The 24,365-nt window shown below is 47.1% G+C and overlaps 3 protein-coding genes across 4 annotated transcripts in view; 2 read left to right on the top strand and 1 right to left on the bottom strand.

Annotated features, from left to right (window-relative positions):
* Positions 1-349: 349 nt before the first annotated feature.
* Positions 350-9,510, top strand: LOC117876482 (triggering receptor expressed on myeloid cells 2-like). 2 transcript variants are annotated; one of them, XM_034768736.1, is made up of 5 exons: positions 350-528; positions 4,851-5,195; positions 7,264-7,318; positions 8,769-8,935; positions 9,081-9,510. In XM_034768736.1, the coding sequence occupies exons 1-5, from the start codon at positions 486-488 to the stop codon at positions 9,095-9,097; spliced, it is 627 nt and encodes a 208-aa protein (XP_034624627.1). In that variant the 5' UTR covers positions 350-485; the 3' UTR covers positions 9,098-9,510. The 2 variants fall into 2 exon arrangements, with proteins under 2 accessions (XP_034624627.1, XP_034624626.1); XM_034768735.1 differs by having other exon boundaries at positions 353-528; positions 7,261-7,318.
* A 5,960-nt stretch (positions 9,511-15,470) lies between these two features.
* LOC117875854 lies at positions 15,471-22,536 on the top strand. The gene is made up of 7 exons (XM_034767360.1): positions 15,471-15,625; positions 16,305-16,658; positions 17,872-18,196; positions 19,548-19,640; positions 20,385-20,479; positions 20,705-20,760; positions 21,251-22,536. Exons 1-7 carry the CDS (start codon positions 15,583-15,585, stop codon positions 21,518-21,520), a joined length of 1,236 nt encoding a protein of 411 aa, XP_034623251.1. The 5' UTR covers positions 15,471-15,582; the 3' UTR covers positions 21,521-22,536.
* Positions 22,537-22,626: 90 nt separating this feature from the next.
* Positions 22,627-24,365, bottom strand: part of LOC117876540 (adenylate cyclase type 10-like) — a 32,284-nt gene continuing 30,545 nt past the window's right edge. The window contains 1 exon segment of the mRNA XM_034768800.1: positions 22,627-23,538. Within this exon segment, the coding sequence (XP_034624691.1) occupies positions 23,279-23,538 (260 nt within the window). The 3' untranslated portion in view covers positions 22,627-23,278.

A 24,365-nucleotide genomic window follows, 5' to 3' on the forward strand; every position in this document is an offset into this window, starting at 1 on the left:
TAGGGTTCTCCATGGAGATCTCCAAGGCTGTATCCCAGCCCCTCTTTTCCACCTTTCGAGGTATCTGGGTGATCTGCCTGGCAGAGCCCACCCTGAGATAGTCAAGACACGATCTCCGTCCATACACGGAAAGTTCACATCATGCAAAAGCTTGCCTAGAAAGCCTATTGAGAATGAAAAGCACCATCCCTCGGTGTCAAAACCGCCTCTCCATCGCATGGTTTCCTCCTCACATGACAACTCTTCTCAGGCTGTCTAGACCAAAGCCTGGTTCACAGTGGGCATTGCTGCTGCCCCAGTTTTCAGCCAGTCAGAGAAGCATCCGTCCCTGGTACGTTGCTCAATCCCCAGGAGGGAAGAGAAGCCAAGTTCCTGTTCTCATTCCTTCCTGCAGAACAAGGAGAAAAAAGTTGCTCTTGGGCAAGAATCCTTTTAATTTTTGTTCAGACTCCCCCCTGCGCTGCTGGATAGCGCGAGGAAGAGACATGGAAAAGCTCATGCATCTGGTCTTGTTGGTCTCCTTATCAGGTAAGAAAGCATCCAACTCCTTTTGTGTCGGGTTGAGGGGTAGGCGACGGTTTGGAGCAATAACTGGCATTGTCCAACATCTAGCATGAGTCATAGCAGGGACCATGAGGCAAACACTGCACAGGACGCAAGGCTCAGCTGTTTGTTCTGGAGCCAGAGAAGATGATTCCATTGTAAACATTCTTAAATGGACCCACCCCCACAATTATCAGTGGGAGTGCCAATAAAAGTCAAAGCAGGTAGCTATCTTTTAAGGGCAAGATTAACTGCAACAGGAGTTGAGGGAGCTCAAAACTTTGCAGGCGGTGTTCTGCACCCTGCAGGATCCAGCTCAAGCTTATTATCCTTGGCACTGGACTGAAGAGATGTAGATTCTCTGGGCCTGGTTCTCCACTGTCTTGTGCTCGGTGCAATAATTGCACCTGTGCAAAGGGACCGTCACATGCAAGTATAGTGATTTGGTGCATCATCCACCCACTTCGCGTTCGCTGTGCAAACGACAACGTAAGGTGCAAAGCAATGGGGAACGAGCCCGTCTCCCTTCCGACCCATGTGTCCCAGAACGTCTGGCAAAGAAGCCACAAATAGTCTTGAAGCAGCAGATGGAGTCAAATGGAGCCATGGTAACATGTTTAGCGAGTGCACATGCGAACCACAGAGAATGTACAAAGCAGGAGGAGGAGGGAATGCATCCCATGACTGGTGTCCCTAGCCTCTGTTTGTCAGAGGGTGGTGGATGGCAGGAGAGAGATCACTTGATCATTACCTGTTGGGTTCACTCCCTCTGGGGCACCTGGCATTGGCCACTGTCGGTAGACAGGATACCGGGCTGGATGGACCTTTGGTCTGACCCAGTACGGCCGTTCTTATGTTTTTATGTAGAAGGAGCAGGTAGTTTGGGGTGGGGGGTGAGAAGGGCCTCCCCTAAACATAAGTCACCACACTACATGCTCTTCAGCAGCTGCATTCATGGTTTCATTCCCTTCCAGGGCTTGTGTTCTATACTCTTGATTTTTTCCAAAGGACGCTGGAGATTCTACCACTCAGCTGCTTCCAGGGTGGTGGGCTGAGATCTGTCAGGGAACCTGTGAGTCACAGCAGGAAACATCTTGGAAGAAATAACAAGTGCCTTTAACTGCACTCTCAGCAACTGAGATTGCAAAATCCAGTTTGTGTGACTATTTTACATGCAAACTACAGCAGCTACAGGTCCTAGTGGAGCAAATAAGGCTTAAGGGAACAGAGACACCTCATCGGCACTCAGAGGACCAACCCTTAAATGTGGGAACTCAGGGTCTTTCTCTCCAGAGATTCCTGGGGAGAGGCATTTGGGGGCAGGGGGAGGGAGAGCGAGGCATGAGGATATCAGACTAACCGCTGGAGATCATCTGATCCATCTAGGCAAAATGAAAAGAATTTTTCCCCCTATATTTTATCTAGGTGCTTATCTGGCCTCCGTCACAACTGAGCACCTCACAACACCTCCGGGAGGCAGGGAAGCATTAGCCCCATTTTACAGATAGGAAATTACAGCACAGAAATGTTAAATGTCTTGTCAGTGGTCACAAGGGGACAGTTTATAGCAAAACTGGGAATAAAACCAGGTCCTATCTGAGTCCCACTCCACTGCCTTAATATCAATACCATCCTTCCTCCAGTCCCATGTACATCTTGTCAGTTTCTTCCCTTCTTTTTCTATGGAGGCTGACAAAAAAAAATTCCAGCTCTCCCGTGGGAGGAAACTGGACCGGACTTCTCTTCCTGGAACACCCTGGAATAACCAAGGACCACATTACTTTGAGAAGGATACCTGAAACACAGTTCTTCTGCCTCACTCTCCTATGATATCCACCCATTCAAGACCCCTCTGCCTGGGAGGTGGACAGAGAGAAGCTGAGCACCTATCCATTATGACTGTCATCTAGCTAGCGGCATTTATGCCATGCTCACCATCATTCTATGGGGACTTCACGTGGGAAATAAGACACAGGAGTAGATGAACATCTGCAAGGAACAACTTTTCCTTTCCACCCAGGCAGTTAGAACTCTCATCCCGGTTCTCAACCTCCTCTTCTCTAGTCTTGGCACATGCAGTCTTACCATCTGTCTGTCCCACCCTGTTTGTCTCTTGGCTTATGCTTAGATTGTCAGTTCTTTGGGCAGAAACCATCTTTTTGTTGTGTTTGTTCAGCCCCTAGCACCATGGGGCCCTGGTCCATCATGGGGGCTCGTAGGTGCTATCGCAATATACATCATAGTAGATGTATGTTTTACAAGCACCAACTCTATTTCCATTACACGTGGGCCACAGCTGCAAAATCTGGATGAGTGGCCAGACTTTCCAAAATAATGAGGTGTTTGCAACCAACGTTCTGGGTTGGGCTCATCTGTATCATCCTCAGTAATAAAGAACAAAGGAGGAGGAACACAGATAATATACGATCTGTCAGCAGAATTGTTTTAAAAGATAATGTCTCAGAGTTTTGCATGGGACATTACCAACCCTAAACTGGCAGTCTCTGACCAAGAGTGAAATAGCAGGGGCTGCTTCGGGTCAGAACTGGGGTGCACTGGGGTGGGGGTGGAACCCCAAGACTACAATAGCGGGGGCTGCAGGTCAGGACTGAGGTGCATTGGTAAAGCAGCATATGCGACGCTCGCAGAACACCTATCCGTTTTTATGCCTATTTTTTTTAGCTTAACATTTACTCCGAATATTTACAAATAAGAGAAGATGGTGCATCTTCCCAAACATTGTGGCATTCTCAATCATCTCAGGACAGGCGGGTCTGTGAAGCCCTTATAACATCCATTCCCAATGTATTTCCGGCTTCAGTTCTACTTAGAATTCTTCTGCAGCAGTTGCTAGTGACTGAAAAGCCTCCACCTAAAACACAGACTCTCCAAAATAACACACAGCTTCCTTCTAAAAGTATAAATATCTCAAACAATGCGGCCCCATTGCATCTGCAGCTTGAAGAGAAACAGGAATAGAAGGAACTAAAGAGAAACAGGAAAATAGTCAAAGATCAGCTGCTCAGGGCAAAAGGAGATTTCTCAAAACCACGGATGTTAAAAGGTCAGTAACAGGACTAAGAATTAACCCTCCAACCACACAACTGGAGACTGGCTTGTGCCTGTGGATCTGTTTCCTTTATACCAAGACCCCTTTGCACCACTCTGGCAGCGTAAAGGGGCCGTGTTGTGAATTCTATTTGCATACCACCAGACCAGGGCTAGGGGCCACTGGTGTAACTGCCAAGCAGAGTCTGTCGGTTTAATCCTCCTCAGTGTCCAAGGAAAGGCCCAGGTTCAATTTCTGGAAGTTTCTTGCTCCCCGGCCCAGCAATGTGATCAGCCCCTGGAGGATGGAAGTGCCTCACGTCACTGAGGTCAGCCTGGAATATCTGTGGTCACTTCTGGCCTTAAACTCTATCACTATGGAGTGCGTCATGTGACCGGGCAAGGTGTGGTGTTGATGAGCTCTGATTGGAGTTCAAGCAAGGCCATGTAACATTCAACATCATGCAAGGAAGAAAGTGTGGAAGGGGAAGGCTTTTGTGGCATTTCAGGAGACAAATCCTTCCACTGGGGAGACAATATCTCCTCCCTTCTCTCACACAGGAAAACCCAGCTGATTGGCGCATCAGTGGGGTCAATAGGTAAAGAATTAGAGAAGGCCTGAACCAAAATCCTGAATCTGAACATGCCCAAACTTTGGGGACTGAGGAAGGAGGGTGAGCAGAGGACGGTGGTAAATGGCTGGATGATGCCCTGTCATCTACAACAGCGGTTCTCAACCAGGGGTATATGTACCCCTGGGGTACGCAGAGGTCCTGCAGGGGATACATCAACTTATCTAGATATTTGCCTAGTTTTATAACAGGCACTAGCAAAGTCAGTACAAACTAACATGTCATACAGACAATGACTTGTTTATACTGCTCTATGTACTATACACTGAAACGTAAGTACCACATTTATATTCCAATTGATTTATTTTATAATTATACGGTAAAAATGAGAAAGTCAGCAATTTTTCAGCACTAGTGTCCTGTGACACATCTGTATTTTTATGTCTGATTTTGTAAGCAAGTAGTTTTTAATTGAGGTGAAACTTGGGATAGGCAAGACAAATCAGACTCCTGAAAGGGGTACTGTAGTCTGGAAAGGTTGAGAGCCACTGATCTACACCACGTTGCTACCTCCAACAGAGATGAGGAATTACAGGTCCAAGTTGTCCTAGTGAGGACAAGGGAAGTGTGTGTGTCAGAGAGAAGACGAATGAGACCTAAGTCGGGTTTTCCTTTGTCTCCTCCCAGAGCTGTGTGTGGCAGAGAACATCACAGTGGTGTATGGAATGGAAGGAGAGACCATCTCCATCAGCTGCGCCTACAGCCCCAAAGAGAACAAGTGGAGAGAGAAGAGCTGGTGCAAACATGTCAATAAGACTGAGTGCCAGCACGTGGTCAGCGCCCACCGCTTCTGGCTCCAGTTCCTGAAGAAGTGGAATGGCAACACTTCCATTGCTGACAACATCCACACGGGCGTCCTCACAGTGACCATGAAGAGACTCCAGAAACAGGATGCAGGCCTGTACCAGTGCAAGACTGACTTCTTAGGAGAAGCAAGGACCTTAAAGAAGGTGAAAGTGGAGGTGCTGGGAGGTAGGTCCCCAGGCTGTGGTTTCAGTACAACAAGATTACATGCATTTTAAATTTTTGCATTACAGTATTATCTACAGATCCCAGCAGAGATCAGGACCACACTGTGCTAGGTGCTGTACATACACAGGAGGAAGAGACACTCCCTGCCCCCAGGGGTTTATAATCTAAGCAGACCAAGGAAGTGCTGCTATCCTCATTTTATAGATAGGGAACTGAGGCACAGAGAGATTAGGTGCCTTGCCCAAGGTCACCCAGGAAGAGTCTGTGGGCAGATCTAGGAACTCAACCCAGATCTCCTCATTCCCAGTCCAGTGCTTTTGTCACAAGACCATAGTTCCTTTTCTGTAGTCCTTGTGCTAATGCAGGAGGGGTGAGCTGAAGGGCAGAGCACAGCCTATAAAGTGTGGCCTGCAGCCATCCTCCTCTGCAACGGTAGGCCAAGGACACAGATGGCTAACCACAATGTTTCTTTGCTAGTGAAATCTAGCAAACAGCTGCCTTTCCCCTTAGCAGGGAAGACACGAGCACAAAGGGGAGGGGGTTGCAAGCTCTTTGGAGGACAGGGTTAGAATTCAAAACAACCTTGACCAATTGAAGCATTGGTCTGAAATCAACAAAGTGAAATTCAAGAAAGACAAGCACAAAGTACTTCACCTAGGGAGGAAAAATCAAATGCACAATGGGGAACAACTGTCTAGGTGTCAGTACTGCTGAAAAGGATCTGGAGGGTTTAGTACATCTCCTATTGAATATGAGTTAACCGTGTGGTGAAGAAGGCGAAAACCATCCTGGAGTGTACTAACAGAAGCATTTTACATAAGACGCGGGAGGTAATTGTCTTGCTCTACTTGGCACTGGTGAAGCCTCAGCTGGAGTATTGTGTCCTATTCTGGGTGCCGGACTTTAGGAAAGATGGGGACAAACTGGAGAGAGTCCACAGGAGTGCGACAAAGATGATCAAAGATTTAGAAAACCTGACCTATGAGGAAAGGTTAAAAAACCTGGGCATATTTAGTCCTGAGAAACAAAGTCTGAAGGGGGACCTCATAACAGTCTTCAAATATATTAAGTGCTATTATGAAGAGGACAGTGATTAATTGTTCTCCATGACCACTGAAGATAGGACAAGAAATAATGGGCTTAATCTACAACAAGGGTGACCTAGGTTACATATTAGGAAAAACTTTCTAAAGATAAGTAAGGGTTGTTAAGCTCTGGAACAGGCTTCCAGGGGAGGTTTTTAAGAAAAGGCTGGATAAACAGCTGTCATGGATGATCTAGGTTTACTTGGTCCTGCCTCAGTGCAGGGGACTGGACTTGATGACTTCTCAAGGTCCCTCCTTCCAGTCCTGCATTCCTATGCTTCTGTTAAACCAATATTATTGCCCCATGTGTTTGATACGCACTCAGACTACGTAGATTTGTATGCAAAATGTACACTGCCTTGAGACTCCTGGCAAGTTGCTCATGTGGCCCTTAACGCAGTGAAGTTTGGGCATCCTTGGATCCATGCAGTTAGCAATGTCAGGTTAGTCAGTAGTGAGTAAGCCGCAGAGTTCCGTGTTACCAGGCATCAAGCTCTTCAGATACAGTCATAAATGTGGTGGTGACCTCATGGGTTTCCTGCATCTTTCTCCTTTTGCTCAATGGCCCAGAGGAATAGTCCCTGTACAGGCAGAGCAGACGGGTTTCATTCATGGACTTTGTAGGCTAACAAGCATTCGCTATTCAGATTACAAGTGTCTATAAAATCCATATGCCATGCTAGTCTTGAGAACGCAACCCGGAGTATCCAAGCCCGGGTACCAGAGATGCCATGGTTTCCTAATTACTAGCAGGATACTCTTGTCATGTAAATGTCTAATGGGCCTGAAAGCCTGAAGTTTCTGGCCCAGATTCTTCTCTTATTTACTCCTGCTTTGCAGCAGTGGAACCCACTGCAGTCATTACATGAGAGAGGTCCCAAACTTCACCTCTCAGCATCCGCGAGGAGCCGAGCAAAGGTGATGACCTCTGGTTAAGAATAAACATTACATGGGAAGCTAAACTGCTCTGTTTCCATCAGCAGGTGTAATGGAGACCCAGGCACCAGAGGAGCCCAGGGCTCTGCACAGCATCTCCAGGTAAACCTGCAGGCTCTTTCTTGCACTGCGATCTCTGTAAGAAACACATCCCTGGGCTTAGTTCACCCAGCAACTGCACCAGCTTTAAAGCAGCGATGGGACCTAGGTTATATCCCCTGCTGGGTGGGACTCCTCTGCAATGGCTGCGGGAAGCCAGACCCATTGCCCAGTAGGACAGGATTACCCTGGATGAGCAGTCAGAGATTTGGAAAGAGTGCAGCAGGCAGGGAGAGACAGACTGAACCAATGAGAGATAGAAAAGAACAAAAATGGCCAAGCAATAAGCTGGCTGGCTACAGCAGAGGAGTGGGCTGGCCTGGTGGCACAGCTGTTTGAGATGTAAGCGCCTCCTTGTTTTGTTCTGTGTTTGTACAGCCCCTAACGCGTTGGGGTCCTGGTCCGTGAGTGGGGCTGCTAGGTGCTACCATGCTACACATAATAATAATGTGATAGGAGAGCCTATCAGAAGTGGGGGAAGGTTGGCAGCAGCATCCTAGAGAAAGTGAACAACTGATGCTTGAAGGATGGGCTCTGCCCACTGATTGCCTGAACCCACAGTGGCAGAAGGATCAGTCTACTCCACCTCAGAACCAGCTTTAAATAAAAAAATCGGGGCTGGTGTAGTGAATGCACACATGGAAATTAACTTAACCCGTCATTACACCAACAGTACAGAGGAAAAATACGATACAGATCCCTGCGGGGTAATTCTATCCCCCGGGGGAGCTTCCAAGTGTACCCATTGCTCTCAAGAGCAGCCTCCCACCTGGGAGATCTCAGATTGTTCTGACACAGAAATTGCCAGGCATCATTACAGAGCCCACACTTCCTATAGAATCCTAGAGAGGCTGGTACAAATCGAACAGAAAGAATGAATTCCAACAGCTGACTGTCTAATTGTCTTAGGTATATTTCACTGGGGGGTCCTGGGCTCTGACACCCCTAAGGGGATGAGCATTTGAAACCCCTCTATGGCTGGGTTTGAAGATCTTTTTCCCTCCTCTCGAGCAGAGGTTAGCAACTTGTGGGAGGATGGAAAGGGGGAACATAAACAAATGCCAGGGAGACATGAGGACTGTGCCTTTTGCACCTAGCTAAATCGGGGAGGAATAGCAGTTCAATGGGAGAGGGCTAGATGAGAGGAGGGTAATGACCCAGTATCAGAAAGGGAGGCATGTATGAAAAAGGTTGAGAACCACTGCTCCAGAGGAGGAATTTGATTCGTTTCCATCAGCTGTCCTTGCCTTCAGATTAAAGCTATTGTTTAGGACAACTGTAATCTTTGCAGCCTCCCATGAGTCCCAGCATGTGTGGGCAGGGAGAATGTTAGATAGAGACAGTGATTGTTTTTGGCTTTCTATATACAAGAATACAAGATTCCCATTAAAAGGTGGAAAACTTCCTTTCCTAGTTAAAGCTAAACTGTTGTATGTGTGGTTTCCCATAACAGCCTTCCTAAGGACCATTTCAATGCATTCATCTGCATCATTACGGTAATCCTGGTCGCCAAATTCCTGACAGCCGTACTGATCTTTACTGTCGCCAGCCGTCAGAGGAGCAGAGCCACAAGGGAGGGGAGCCAAAACCTGAACCAACACCAGCACCTCCCACTCACAGGTGATCTCATGAGCGTTCACATGACAGAATTAACCCCCACTGGGATGTGTAATGAGCCTGCCATCCGTATGGGAGGTTATCAGCAACTGTCTCCATTTCTCATCTCTCACCCGCTTTCTAATCTGTGTTCCTCTTCCATTTCCAGTACAAGAGAACAGGTAACGCTTGGACAGGATGGGAGGAGGAGGAAGAGGATGGGCAGAAAAATAAAGAACTCCCAAAGTCTGTCCGTCCAAACTCCCAACTCCCCCAGGACAAACGCACATACATGTAGCAATGCTGCACAGATGGGGACAGGATGAGGAAGCTCTGCTCGGTTTCCCCATGCCCCCATGCCGGATAACCTTTGCTTGCTATGCCAGGCTTTGCCTGCAAGGCTAATGGAAAATGCTTCCCTGCAAAAGAAACCAAAGATGCAGTGTTTGGCAGTGCATTCGCCTAGCGCACGAGTGGGACTTTCACTGGCGTATCTTAGCAGTCACAGCGTGTCTCGGTGCAATCTACAGAGGGTGCAATGGGCTATATGAATTACTCACCCAGGTGATGCTAAATAAAGGGCATTGTCGTGTCTCATGGGTCTTGTCTTGATTCACTGAAACTCAGTGTTGTCATGAAAAACTAGCCGTTTTACTAAATGTGTCCAGCCTGGCTGGATGTCTCCAGAAAACCAACTGAATGCTCCCCACGTGTCCAGGGAGATACCTTACCCAGAGGTGGACCACAATGGGGCAGTAGTGCACTGGATCAGGTAATCTTGGGCCATCTCACTCGAACACTCCCAGTACATAAAACAAGTCCAGGAATCCATTGCAGGGCTGAGTTAGCATTTAACAACACAGAGTGGGAGCAGAGAGATGGGTTAAAACTGTGTTTTATCAGTTATATTCTGCAGCTAGTAACTTGTGACAGCCGAGGATAACTCTCTGTGTTTCCTCACAAAGCACAGAGGTGGTCAGTGCCCTAAGATTCACACTGGGTCTGTAGGAACATAAAACGAATACTGCTACCAGGTGTCAGTGGCCCCACACTAAGAGTTAAAGGAGAATTTTCTCTCTCACCCTATGTATATGCTGCAATCGGATATGTGATTTGTAGTTTGTGCAAACATACCCGTGGTCACTTTAATCTGGTTAACACACTAATAATAGCAGTAAACATGTGACAACATGGGCTACAGGGCAGGCTGAAGAAAACTGCTCAGGGACCCTGGGTATATATATGCATTGTTAGCCTGCACCGAGGTCTCTGCCACGGTGTCTTCACTGCTGTTTTTAGCCATGTTAGCTTGATTAAAGCTAATACATGTGTCTACCTAAGCTGCAATCACACCTACGATTGCAGCTTAGACATACCTGGAGATTGAGACCTTTCCCAGGGCGATAGAAAGCCTGGTGCTCTGGTTGCCACCTGCTGCAAAGGGGCTTGCTGCTCTGCCATATCAGTGTGCAATGTTATCCAAGATGGTTATCTGCACAGTCCCCTCCCGAGAGGGCCAGAGCTAAGAGCCACCAAACTCACATCACCTCAGAGAGCAGCGCACACACAGTGCCAAGGGACAGAAACAATGTTGTCTCTGTTTGGGGGGATTAAGGCCTGTCATAAGGATCCTCACAAACAATGTACCAGCGTGGGGCAACCCCCTTGATGATAGTCCCTGTGTCAGAGGATTGGGGCCGTTCTTAGAGCGCCTTCTTTCTACCAGACCAGGCTTTCCTCTCACGGAATTAGCTCACTCCCTGAGGTAATTCTGTCTGAGCTCTCAAGGAATCCAGGGAAGCAATTTTCAGCAGTTTCATTTTAAGCCCTCTTAACAAAACAAAACAAAAAACCCTCATCAACTCTTCTCTTATAGTATGTGCTGGCCAAGGAGTCCCTTCCCCAAGCCTGACCTTCACGCCAGTAACTCCAGTAACCAACATTTCCTGGCTCTTACCACCGAGTCTCAGCAATAAAGGACTCCACGCAGTCTCCCTTCTGTCCGTTTGGTTTCTGGCGCAACCCAGAAAATCATGAAAAAGAGACGGTGCTGTCTGTTTGTAGCCAATGAGACAAGGCAGGGGAGTGATACCACAATTTGATGCACACACAAAGCATCAAGTGAGCTGAAGACTCACTGTTTGCTGGGTACCTGACACAATGTTTCCTGGTGGTGTCGCTAGGTTCGGGCACACCCCAGATAACCAGCTGCAGCCACGTCCTGTCCATTCGGGAGCCTTTGCAGTTTGTGTCCATGGGCCTCGGGTTTATACGGGAACAGCACGCGCAGCAAGTGGCCGGCTCAGCCAGGAGATATCCACTTCCTACCCACTAGGTGATGAGACAGGAACAGCAAGGGCTCCCTTTTAAAGGGGCAGGACGTAAGCCAAACCTGCAGGGCTCATTTCACAGCACTGGAAGGGAGACCCCCCACTGCAGCCCCTGTAGACTGGGAAGAACTGATGGAGACTTGGGGTGGGGAGGAAGATCTGAGGACAGCAGAGGCCAAAATCACCTTATTCCATATGTGACGGGTTGGATCACAGAAACCCCCTTAGGAGCTGCCACCTAATGTACCAAGACTACTTCTATTCCTGTTTTTCCTGCCAGCTCAGGACTCCAGCACCCTGTCTTGCTGAGCCAGACACTCCCGTCTGCTCCAACACAGACCCAGGGTCTGAATCACTTGCCCCAAAGCTGCAAGTTTACCTGAAAACAGCTCACAGAAGTGTGCTGGTCTTTAGCACTCAGATGCCCAACTCCCAATGGGGTCTAAACCCAAATAAATCCGTTTTATCCTGCATAAAGCTTATGCAGGGCAAACTCATAAATTGTTCGCCCTCCATAACACTGATAGAGATATGTGCACAGTTCTTTGCTCCCCCAGGTATTAATACATACTCTGAGTAAATTACTAAATAAAAAGTGATTTTATTAAATACAGAAAATAGGATTTAAGAGGTTCCAAGTAGTAACAGACAGAACAAAGTAAGTCACAAAGCAAAATAAAATAAAATGCACAAATCGATGCCTAATCAAACTGAATACAGATAATCTCACCCTCAGAGATGCTTCAGTAAGTTTTTTCTCAGACTGGACATCTTCTAGGCCTGGGCACAATTCTTTCCCCTGGTACAGCTCTTGTTGCAGCTCAGGTGATAGCTAGGGGATTCTTCATGATTGCTCCTCTCTCCCTTTGTTCTCTTCCACCCCTTTATATATCTTTTGCATAAGGCGGGAACCCTTTGTCCCTCTGGGTTTCCACTCCCCCCGCCCCCACTGGAAAAGCACCAGGTTAAAGATGGATTCCAGTTCACGTGACATGATCACATGTCACTGCAAGACTTCATTGCTCACTTGCCAGCACACACATATACAGAAAGACTAACAGGTAAACACAGCCATCTGCAGACAATGGTCCTTGTTAATGGGAGTCATCAAGATTCCAAACCATCATTAATGGCCCACACTTTACATCATTACAATAGGCCCTCAGAGTTATATTTTATATTTCTAGTTTTAGTTTCAAAAAGAGTGGTACCTTTCTACAAATAGGATGATCACACTCAGTAGATTATGAGCTTTGTAATGATACCTTACAAGAGACCTTTTGCACGAAGCATATCCCAGTTGCATTATATTCACTTATTATCAAATTTTTATAAAACTATCCCAGTTACATTATATTCACTTATTGTCATGTTTTTATAAAACCATATAGACTGCACAATGTCACACCATACATTTGGGAACGTTGGCAACTCTGTCTCACACACACACTGGGGGTGGGCAGGGGAAGGACAGACCCCAAAAACCATATAATCTTTCTATGTAAAATTCATGATTTGGGGACAAATCATGATTTTGTGGGGGCTAACTCATGATTTTTGAGCCTGGCAGTAACGCACATAAAAGCTAGGTACTGTTTTTATTCTCAAAACCACAGCTCATTTCACATGGGTTTGAGGTTCTCTGCCTTGCAATCATGGAAGAGGAATCCAGGGCCAGGCTGGGGGCTGTAAGGAGAGAGCGGGGCTCTTTGCTCACAGTCTTTAGACTCAGGGAAGGTGAATCCTGTAGGTTTCCTACCCGCAGCAGCTTGGATCTTTGAGGACCAGAGTTTCAGTACTATTAGCTGAGCAATAGAACAAGAACCAGCTGCACAAGACAGAACAATGGGCTCGGAGCCTGGTCACTGCTCGGTGTTGAAAGGTCAGTTGTTTCCTGATTTCACAAGAAACCAGGCTGCAAAAATAGGGTGTCATAACTATAAAGGGAAGGGTAACAGCTGACCTGTGTACAGTACTATAAAATCCCTCTGGGCCAGAGACTCCAAAATCCTTTTACCTGTAAAGGGTTAAGAAGCTCAGGTAACCTGGCTGACACCTGACCCAAAGGACCAATAAGGGGACAAGATACTTTCAAATCTTAGGGGCGGGGGCAAGGCTTTTGTTTGTGCTCTTTGTTTGGGAAGTTATTCGCTCTTGGGACTAAGAGGGACCAGACATCAATCCAGGCTCTCCACATCTTTCTGAACAAGTCTCTCCTATTTCAAACTTGTAAGTAAACAGCCAGGCAAGGCGTGTTAGTTTACCTTCGTTTTCTCAACTTGTAAATGTACCTTTTACTAGGGTGTTTACCTCTGTTTGCTGTAACTTTGAACCTAAGGCTAGTGGGGGGTCCTCTGGGCTCCTTAAGTTTGATTACCCTGTAAAGTTATTTTCCATCCTGATTTTACAGAGATGATTTTTACCTTTTCTTTAATTAAAAGCCTTCTTTTTAAGAACCTGATTGATTTTTCTTGTTTTTAGATTCAAGGGGGTTGGATCTTGATCCATCAGGAGTTGGTGGAAGGGAGGAGGGGGAAAGGTTAATTTCTCCTTGTTTTAAGATCCAAGGGGTTTGGATCTGTATTCACCAGGGAATTGGTGAAGAGTCTCTCAAGGCTACCCAGGGAAGGGAATTAGCATCAAGAGTGGTGGCAGCGGACCAGATCTAAGCTGGTAGTTAAGCTTAGAAGTTTCATGCAGGCCCCCACATTTGTACCCTAAAGTTCAAAGTGAGAAAGCAGCCTTGACATAGGGTAACCCAGCTGTGTTTTTTTTTCCACTCTCTTATTGCGGTGTCATCCGCATGCGAGTTTGACTCCTCACTGGCCCCAAAGCAAAGCTGAATCTGGCCATCCTGGGAGAGGATCTCGTTACACAATGCAAAATACTGACACCAGCAAGAACTTACCCCCACAATGCTGCACCCGAATGGCCAAATCCAGTACCAGCAGCAATGCTCTCCTTTCCCCCGCACTGGTTGTAAACCCAAGGCAGAGCCAAACAAAACTGACTTACAGGGCTTGTCTACACACACAATTGGTTTGTGGAAAGTTGAGGTGTGAGCGTACGCTGTACTAGCCTGCCGCGGACTAACTGCCCACGTGACCCTGCTGACGCTAACAGTTCATCAATCCACTGTGATCTACTCCTCTTTGAAACAGGATTAGATCAAAACACACCGACGAACCGTTAATGCGCATCGGCGGGGGCACAGGCACTAACCGTGTGGGCTAGTGTGGGTCTCACACCAGCTTGCTGCCAACTAAATATTTGTGTAGACAAGCCCATACTCCCCCCCCCACACACACACCTTGAAGATTATAGCTGGTTTTCCCATCCCGTGAAAAATGTCAAGATTTCAAAATGTTTCCCCTACCACACTGGGATGAAACCGAGTCCTTTTGAAGTTTTTTTGTGGAACACCCAATAGGAAGAAGATCAGAATAACCAATAGCCCAGGAGTTATGGCAGTCACCTCAGTTCTGAGTGCCCAGTGCGCTGATCCAATGAACAGGTCATTATTTATGCAAAGTTGGAACAGCTTCAACAGGAGAGATTGAGAGAGACGCATCCCAGAACAGCCAATAGGACTGGATGGATCAGCTGAGCCAAGCCATGCATTCCAATCTCCCACATGGAGGCGAACCAACATGATCCCGCTTCCCTTTCCTCAGCACTGTAATCCTCCTCCTTGTTGTATGGCTTTAAGCAAAAATATCTTCTCCGGGTCAACATCCCAAACACAGAGCTAGAGGATGACACAAGGGATCCTGATGGGAAGCAACTTGGGGGGTGCTCTACTAAGGAGATGGCGTGGCCTAATGGATTGGGCACTGGCCTCAGACTCAGGAGACCCGTGTTCTGCTTCCCATCTCTGACCAGCTGTGTAACACCAGGCAAAGGAATTGCCCATCTCTGTTTTCCTAGCAGTACAATGTAGCTATGGCTAAGTCCCCCCTTTATAAAGTGCTTTGAGATCTAGGGATACAAAACTAAAAGCTGTTCATGTACTATACACCAAGGCTTCAAATGTCATTAAAAATAGAACATGTGCTACTCTCTCTTTTTTCCCCTCACTCCCCATTTCCAAAAGCAGATATCTAAACATGTGCTAAAATGAGAAGCAGCTGATAGCCAAAATGCAGGCTTCCTGTGTGAAGGCTCAGATTAGGACTGTGGTAGAAGCATCTTTCCAACAATTACAAACGATACTGTCACTCTGGAGCATGACGACACAAACAGTGACAAAGGGAGTTCACTGCCGACCCATCTTGACAGCAACAAAGAAGACTCAATGGTGCATTCCACCTCTCCAAGATCTAAACCACTTCCCATTACAGGATGGGTCGCTTCTCAGCCCGGCTGCTATTGCTGGCACTAACAGGTAAGGAACCGAGAGATCGGCCCTCCCCTCCTGTAGACACAGAACATTCCGTTTGCTCTTGCACTCGTAGCACACTGCGCTTGTTTGCTTTTGCACTTATCATTTTGGTGGGCTGCGAGCAGGCACGGAAATTGGGCACCCAGCTATTTGCAATGGTGAGAAATGCTTGGCTTGCTAGGGCTCCATATTTTCCCCCAGTCATTGCATATGTTATAGTGGAATGAAAAGCCATAGAGTGGATGTCAGAGAGGGTTTAACCAACCCCAATTTTTGGAAACAGACTTTTCTCATGCTAGAGGGGATTCCTGTCTCCAAACCAACCTAGGAACTGGGTGCCATGAGTCTGGAGAAAGTAACACAGAATGTTCTGTAGGGAACAACCCTGCAAGGTGATTCAAGGATTAGATGATCAGACCAGTGCCAGTTTACCAGACAGAGCCAGCCTAGCTCCTGATTAGTTGTTCACATGCTAACCTGCAATGAAGATCGGGGGACATAAGCTTCACAGTGGGGAAGAACATGGGAAGTTGAATGGGAAGGAGGCAGTGGCAATGGATCGAGTCTCACCACAGAAGCTCCTTTACACAGAGATGGGAGCTTGGAGAACCAGCCACAGCAGCCTGAAGTTGCAGCATTGATGGGCAGGTCATTCTCACCAATGTTTTTCTTTCCTTGGCAGGGCCATGCCTGGCCAGAGAGGAGCTGGAATTGGTGACAGCTGTACAGGGAAGCTCTTTCAGTACAACGTGTTACTACGATAATGACAAGTATTCACTAGAGAAATTCTGGTGCAAGACGCTGCCAGACCAGGAATGCAACAGCAGACTCTTCCTGAGCATCCAAGAAAAGGGAGAGAAATACCTAAATATTGCACCAAAGAGAAGGGTCAATCTAACAAACTCGGGAACAGGCTGGATTTCTGTGTCCATGACGGAGCTCCAGATAGAGGATTCAGGAACATACTTCTGTGGGGTTTACGATCATCAGACAATTATCCTATTGAAAAAGATTCAATTGACTGTTTCTTACGACGGTGAGCTAAAGACCTGTCATGACCTAGTTGGGACACAAATCAGCTCAAACCAGGATATTCCAAATTAGACTAATGCTCCATTCCTATTCCAAAGAAAACACAGGGTCTATAGATGTCAATTCCCCGGTATATGTTATAGAGAGAGATGGTTAAAATAATAACCTTCAATTACATATCTAGACATAGAAACACCATGTGTATCATACACATATATGTAGGTATTTAGATGTACACTTATCACATACCTATGTAAAAAGAAGGGCTGGTTAGGAACGTATTTCTCCCCCTCCCACCCCAGCCCACCTCACCCCCATCCCCAAAGAATTTTAACCAAAAAACCCCAAACAATCATTTTTAGTCTTTTTGTCAAAACAATGAAAACCAAAAGGTCTGGGTTGAAAACTCAAAAAAATTCAGTTTTCGATTGTTCAATTAAAACTCTTTTTTTTTTAAATGAAAATTAACATTTCCCCCAAATGTCCTATTTAATCAAAAAGCCATTTTGCATCAAAAATTGAACCTTTTAGACAGAAAATCTTTGACCAGCTGGGATAGAAACCCCATGGGATGGAGAAACCCCACTCCCAATTTGAAGTCCTGGTTACCAGTTGGGATGCACAATAACAAGACTGGGCTTCTTCATTCACACCCTCCCTGTCCTGGTTGAGTGTTGTTTGTTGTCACTGCTGGTGAAAGGTGCTGCAATGACACCTCTGGACCCTTATCCTTACACACAGGGGAGGCCCAGTGTGGCCAGTTGCAGGGCAAGTTTCCCCGTGCTACCCCAGCCAAACTACCTCAGCCCTGTCCTAGGTGGTCCCCCATTCTAAGGAGGAGAGAGGAATCCCCACTTCAGGTCTCACTCAGTCCTCAGCTCCTCGGATGCTAAGACTGCCAGGAGCAGAGGGGCCAGTGGTGAAGGTGCATTTTCAGAGTGGTGGCAGCATTAGCAGATGCTCAGGCTGGTTCAGGGCTGCCCCGTGGTGATTGATGTGCAGTTTTCCAGTTGTAATTGTGCACAGCCAATCCTAGGAAATATTTTCCTTGGGGTGGAAGAGATTATTTCCATGTCTTTTACAAGCTCCTTTTGGGCTGGGGTTTAGTCTGATCCTTTGTCTTCCCATTTAGATGCAGGGGGGCATTTATACACCTGTGGAAATTGTCTCTTTCCTTCCCTTTCTCACAATAACCAGTCACCGGTCTCTCTCTCCAGCTCCCATGAGGCTATCTGCCAAAAAAGGAGATTCCATCTCACTAAATTGTTCCTATTTTATGATGGACGACAGCAGAAGACCTAATAAATTTACCTGGTGCAAAATGGTAACCGCAACCAGATGTCAACCTGTCATCAGCGTTAAGTTTGATCAGATTCTTAATATGCAAGAAAGGACCAGGATAAAGCTTGACCGGTGGAACAGAGTGATTATAGTGACGCTGGAGGCGCTCCAGCTACGTGACTCGGGGGAGTATCATTGTGAGACCCATCTCCAGGGAAGTACCGTGCTACTGAAGAGGATCATACTGAATGTTTTCGGTGAGTTTCTCAAAGAAAAGTGGCCTTCCCTTAAAAGTCAGCAAATTTTCATCCCCTGGTGGATGTGGTAACAGGGCAGAGCTCAGATGGGCTCCTCAGAGCAGGGAAATTGCAGGAGACCCAGAGACAACTTCTGAATTTACCTTTTGAGACTTTTGATATTTACTAGTATTATAAACAAACTCACCCAGATCCTCTGCCCACGTAAATCAGAGGGGAATCATTAGTTGTTATGGACCTACACCAATTTACACCAGCAAAAGAAATGGCCCCAGAACTGATCTGAATGTTGCCCAAATCTCTGACTGAACTCATCCCTTTGTTATAGTTCACAAATATTAAACTTTTCTTTGATCACTTGAGGATTACCTGTTCTGTTCATTCCCTCTGGGACACCTGGCATTGGCCACTGCCAGAAGACAGGACACTGGGCTAGATGGACCTTTGGTCTGATCCAGTATGTCCGCTCTTATGTTCGATACCCATTTTCATGCCTCTCCACCCTTCCTACTCTGAGCCAGTATAGGACGCAGAAATACAGGAAATAAATTGGGAGAAGCTATTCCTGTGGTCTTCCTGACTAGACTGAAAATGGAGCCTCACAAGGGATAGCCTGTCCCCGAGACAATTCCATCCCAATAACCCCGAAGAGGGTCAGATCATAAACTGAGCACTTGGATCCTTATCCAAGGGGACCTTTTCCCATATGTGGCTTATCGGTCCCTGCTCACACGTATTCTCCGGCAGTCGCCATGCTTTCCCTTTTATCTGCCATAGACCCCAGACCTACCAGGTCCATCTCACTGGAGACAATCAGCAATTGGCAAGGTTGGGTGCCTGGAAACCCAATGGTTGTCTAGACTATCCCTCTGGCCATTGCAGGGTTGTTCCTTCTAGTAGATTTTCCAAGGCGTGCGCCATACTAGCTGTAAATGTCTCCAGTGAAAAAATGCAGCCCAATGGATGATGTGGGGGCCTGGGAATCAGAAGATGTGAGTTCTAGTTCCATAGCTGCTACTCACTTTCTGGTGGTATCGACACTAAACTTTTTTTGCTCAGATACTACGGTGAGAGGCACCACATAACAACCTGGATAGAACGCACAGGACTTCCGTGAGGGATTATTGGACTACACTCCAATAAGCCTCATGGCTAGGACTCCTCTGGGTGGTAAAGGGCTCCTGCATCACACCCTATTGTCACATTCTCACTGTTAACCAACAAGCGATCACTCACGATTTGTACGAGAAGGCTCTAATGCCTCGTCATAATTTCCCATCACTTCCAGAATGTCAAGCAGGCCAGGGCCATGCAGGGGAGGGTCACTCACTCTTGTGTTTATTTTCAGGAAAAAGTGTGTATTATGATACAATTAATGAGGCTACTTCGCCTCCCACTAACGAGGGGGAAACCGCCCACCCAACTGTGGCCAGCAACAAGGAGCAGAGGTATGAACATCAAACAAACAAAAGTCTTCAGGGCTGACTTTAGGGTCCCCCGAGGGGATTTTCTGGATCTGCTGCAGATTAAAAGGGTGGGGTTGTAAAAGACACACACACACCCCATCCTCCGAGTCTCTTACAGGGTTGATCTAACCCCCTCAAGGCAGTGGAAAGACACCCACTGGCTGGACTAGGAGCTGGAGCAGGCCCTTAGTGATCTGTCTGTTCTTTCCACTCCATAGGAATACTTAGGGGATGAGCCCAGAGCCCAGCTGTGCTGTGCCTTCTCTGTCTCTTGCATTAAGAACACAGCCTAAGACCAAACAATATCACATGTCAAATGAGAGCCATTACCAGGCCTGATCAAAGAAGACCCTGATAATTACCCTGATGAAAGACAGCCCGTGGAGGGGGTACAGCATCCTAATGAGGGGGTACAGCATCCTTTGAATTCTAGTAGCACTGCCAGCAAGTGCTAGAAAATAATTTAAGTTCCTGAGTTTATCCCTTGCATGAAGCAACCCTGGGAAAATACAGCAGGGCCAGAACCCCCAGAGGCATCAATCAGCATAGCCCCATTGACGTCAGTGGAATTGCATCAAGGTACAAGCAGCCAGTGTGATTTTTGAATGCTGAATTTAGATCTTGGAGCCTTAATCCAGTTTCCAACCCACAGAGTCCCCTCCCAAATTAACCAGGTCACCTTTGATGCCAAGAATATTAATGGAGATATTGTGCATTTCCTTGCAGAATTCTTTATGTTGTCCTGGCACTGGGCTCCTTCCTGGCTGGCAGTGTACTGATTGCTATCATGGCTACTATTTTCACCAAAGGGAGAAAAAGAGGTACATCTCTATCACTGGTCCAGTTTTCATGCAGTTTGGGTTTGTCCCCACTGGCCTGGATCAACAGTGTTGAGGGTCATGCTGAATGGAAATGGGTGCGGGGGGGGGGGGAGAGAGAGAGAGAGTTGCTAGATCCTTCACCCCATGACCCACTTTTAGTTGTATGTAAAAATACAAAGGGTTAGTTACAGTTTTTACATTAAATTGAGATTCTGTCTTTCACAGTAGGGAACGGGCTGAATTTTGGTGAACACCCTAACTGCAGACTAGCAGCAGAGCAGGTAGGTTGAAGGTCTGGTATTTCTAGCACTTTGTTCCATCTCCTCCATATAGCTATTTGAAGCAGATGGAAGCAGGATTGTCTAGTGTTTAGAGCAGGAGGATGGGAATCAGGATTCTTGTATTTCTGTTTGTCTGCCTGTAATACAAATATTACCATGACCACAAGCTGCATGAAGTTTAATGTCCCTGAATCTGCAATCTGATCAGCATGGGCTCAAAGGTCTAAACTCAGAGATCCTGAACAAGCCAATATGGGAAGTGCCTCAGTCCAATTCCTCAGTCCTTACAATAGGGTTCATATAGGGTGGTGTTCTCTGAGCACCCCAGAGAAATGTATTTCTTTTCCCATGTCCCCCTCATCCCCCCTGCAGTTTCACCCTCTAGAGAGGAGATTTTTAGCAGTGGTAAAGTGAGACTTAATATTCAGAAAATGGAAATGTTTAAAAGGATGATATTCAATTTATTCTCCTATTATTTGTGGCTTTCCAGAAGGATGAAGGACACCCCAGAGATGCCACCCCAGATGGGGAGTTGAAGAACGGTATAATATATGCCATGCTAAGGCTCCAACCCAAGCCAAAGCCAGACGATGTCACGTATGCCAACGTGGATCCTCCACCAAAACCAAAAGGTGCCAAACGTTCTGCTGAGCCCTCAGCTGTCCTGTTCTCCTCAGGCACCGTGGAGTATGCAACCATCATCTTTGGAGACTCACCTCCACGGTCTGGGACTAAAGAGAAACAAACCGGCCCTAACTGAACTCAGATCCCATGAAATCTAGTGTCCCCCTCATAGCTCTTCTCCTGAACTGCTATCACAGAAATTACAGTCGCTGACAATTGAATGCATCTGGAATTGAAAGGAAAATACATCCTTCACTGGTTGTCACTAGCTCCTCCGGGTATTACCACAGTGCATCATCTTACATAAAAACTGTGGCATGAGGCTTATTTACCTGGTGGCCTATTGGTACAATAGCGCTCTGAACTACTCGATGATAGGCCTGTGTCTACTTTCCTGTTCCTTGTCCCATGGCCAGGCAGGTGCAGGGAATGCTCCGGTGGTAACACACTCGCTTCTTGGTGGGGAGAGTTGACCTGCATTGCCCAGCAGGAACCTCTCAAAAAGGGAACTCGGATGACAGGTGCTGCAGGGAGTCCCACAACCAGAGGAATTGCACTGTAACACGGGGCCATGGGGGTACGAGCGCAAAGCAGGTGAAAAGGAGGAACGAAGGAGGGGATGGATCCAAAGGACTGGGACAGAGATTCAAAAAACCTCCCTGGAAAAAACAGCTACACTGCTAGGATAGCCCAGTAACAGGATTCAGCCACTGGGAAATAAATGCAGTGGAAGGGTGGGGTGCATTCACTTTCTCTAGTGGCTCTATTTTTAGTGATAGGCAGCTATAAACACCCCCATCAGGAAACTGGCTCCCACTGATAAGAGCAGCCATGGTGTCCCAGTAGGGAAGTGCCGTGAAATATGGGAACATGCTACATTTCCTCTTCAGTCTTACAACTTCTCTAACAGTTCAGTTAACACCACAGTGGCTACCTTTCAATCACCTCCCTGCGTTCGGCCCCTGTTCAGCAAAGCACTGAAGCACGCGCTTAACGTTAAGTCCTGACTTCCGTGAGACTTCAAGTGCTTTGCTAAACTGGTGCCTCACCGAAGAGCATATGATTGTGCAAAGTAAAACTGTATTGTAATGCAGAGTTAACAGTGGGTGGGTGTGAGTCACTCTGTATTCACTTCTATGGCGCGTTATAAATATGTCTTAAATAACTTTATTATAAACTATACACATTTCAAACTGTCGCAGCTTCCATTAAAATCTATGCGATTGATACGATGGTGGCTAGTCCCTGCAGGAGAAGGATTATGTTGGGGAAGATTATTTGCAGCAATTCCCAGTGCATTAGCAGGAGGAATGAGTTCCGGGAAGAACAGTGGAACAGATTCCATAGCAGGACTGTTGTTATTCACTGCCCAAGGGTTCAGGTGCCAGTTTTCAATACCCCTATTGGGAGATATAGCTGCTGGAAGTGGGGTCTCAGTAGGTCTGTCACAGAACCTTGCCCCGCTCCCAGGTTATCCTAGGGTATGTCTACACTACAGTGAAACACCTGCAGCTGGTTCTGAGACCCCTCAGAGCCTGGGCTCTAGCCCGAATAGCCGCATTGCAATTTGATAGCCTCGCAGCCAGAGCCCTGCAAGCCCGAGTCAGTTAACACGAGCCAGTCCCGGGTGTTTGACTGCAGTGTCATCAGACCCCTTGAGTACAGAGTTATCCCCAATCATTCCGGGGTCGCACAAACACCACTGAACTACACAGACTAAAAGAAAAGAACCCCTTTATGTCACTTTTCCCCCATTTTTCTAGTGTCCCTCCTCAAATTCTCAGCTGGCCTCTGAGCCACGACGAGGCAGGTTTTCAATGTACATGCTCCAGATTCCAGCAAACCCTCCACCCTACCCAGCAATGTCCCAGCTCCGACAGTCTCTCCTGCCCCCTCAGGCTTTGTCACCGTCACCCTGGGGTTTTCTGGATGTTGAGGGCAAGATTCCGGGTGCAGTGCTGAGGTATTCCATAGGCTCACCAGCGGGCAGCGCATGGGGGGACGCAGGAGCTTGCCCCGGCTGGAGATGAACAAAGGTCAATTCCTTCAGCATGGGTTTGGATTTCAGCCTCGATGTGGCAGATTTCATGTATTCTCGTGTGCCCTCTTCATCCTGATCTTTGCTGTCCTTCAGCTCTTTGACTCTTCTGGAGCCTGATTCAGTGCACAAAACAGGAAATCTTCTCAGCATGGTTCATAACAATAGCGGAGGCTGAGCCGATGCACTAGAGGGCAAGACAGGAGAAGGAGAAAATTTCCAGCTTAAGGTGTTCGCCTGAGTTACCGAAGAGCAGAAAGCAAAGTGCACATTATTTGTCCTCCTACTCCTAGTTCTGTCATGACATCTGTGCCCTATACAGTGGGAGAGCCAGAGCTCTGAAGCATAGGGGCTAAGAACATCAGGTCAGAAGGTCATGAGAATGGAAGTTGAAACTCATGTTTCACAGTGGCCCCTGCTGACCAAGTTTGAGCAGCAGTAAAAGGGTTGTAATGGGAATTCTTGTCAGTCTTTTTGGATGCACAGGTGCCATAAAGGGCAGGGGGAAATAAAGAAGTAGATGAAACCCAGACCTTGTCCCCTTAATGCAGAATCTCTGCATTTCTTAAGGGCAGGTCTTCACTATGGGGGGGGGGTCGATTTAAGATACGCAAATTCAGCTACGCGAATAGCGTAGCTGAATTTGACGTATGGGAGCTGACTTACCCCGCTCTGAGGACGGCAGCAAAATCGACCTCCGCGGCTCCCCGTCGACGGCGCTTACTCCTACCTCCGCTGGTGGAGTAAGCGCGTCGATTCGGGGATCGATTGTCGCGTCCCAACGAGACGCAATAATTCTATCCCTGAGAGATCAATTTCTACCCGCCGATTCAGGCGGGTAGTGTAGACCTAGCCTAAGTCACTAAACCTGCAGTTTAACAGGGGCTGTATCATAGGGAGAAAGTTATGTGGGAGGCAAAATAGTGAACCTGCAACAAAGTCT

Source organism: Trachemys scripta, chromosome 4, assembly GCF_013100865.1.
Source record: "Trachemys scripta elegans isolate TJP31775 chromosome 4, CAS_Tse_1.0, whole genome shotgun sequence".
Lineage (NCBI taxonomy): Eukaryota > Metazoa > Chordata > Testudines > Emydidae > Trachemys > Trachemys scripta.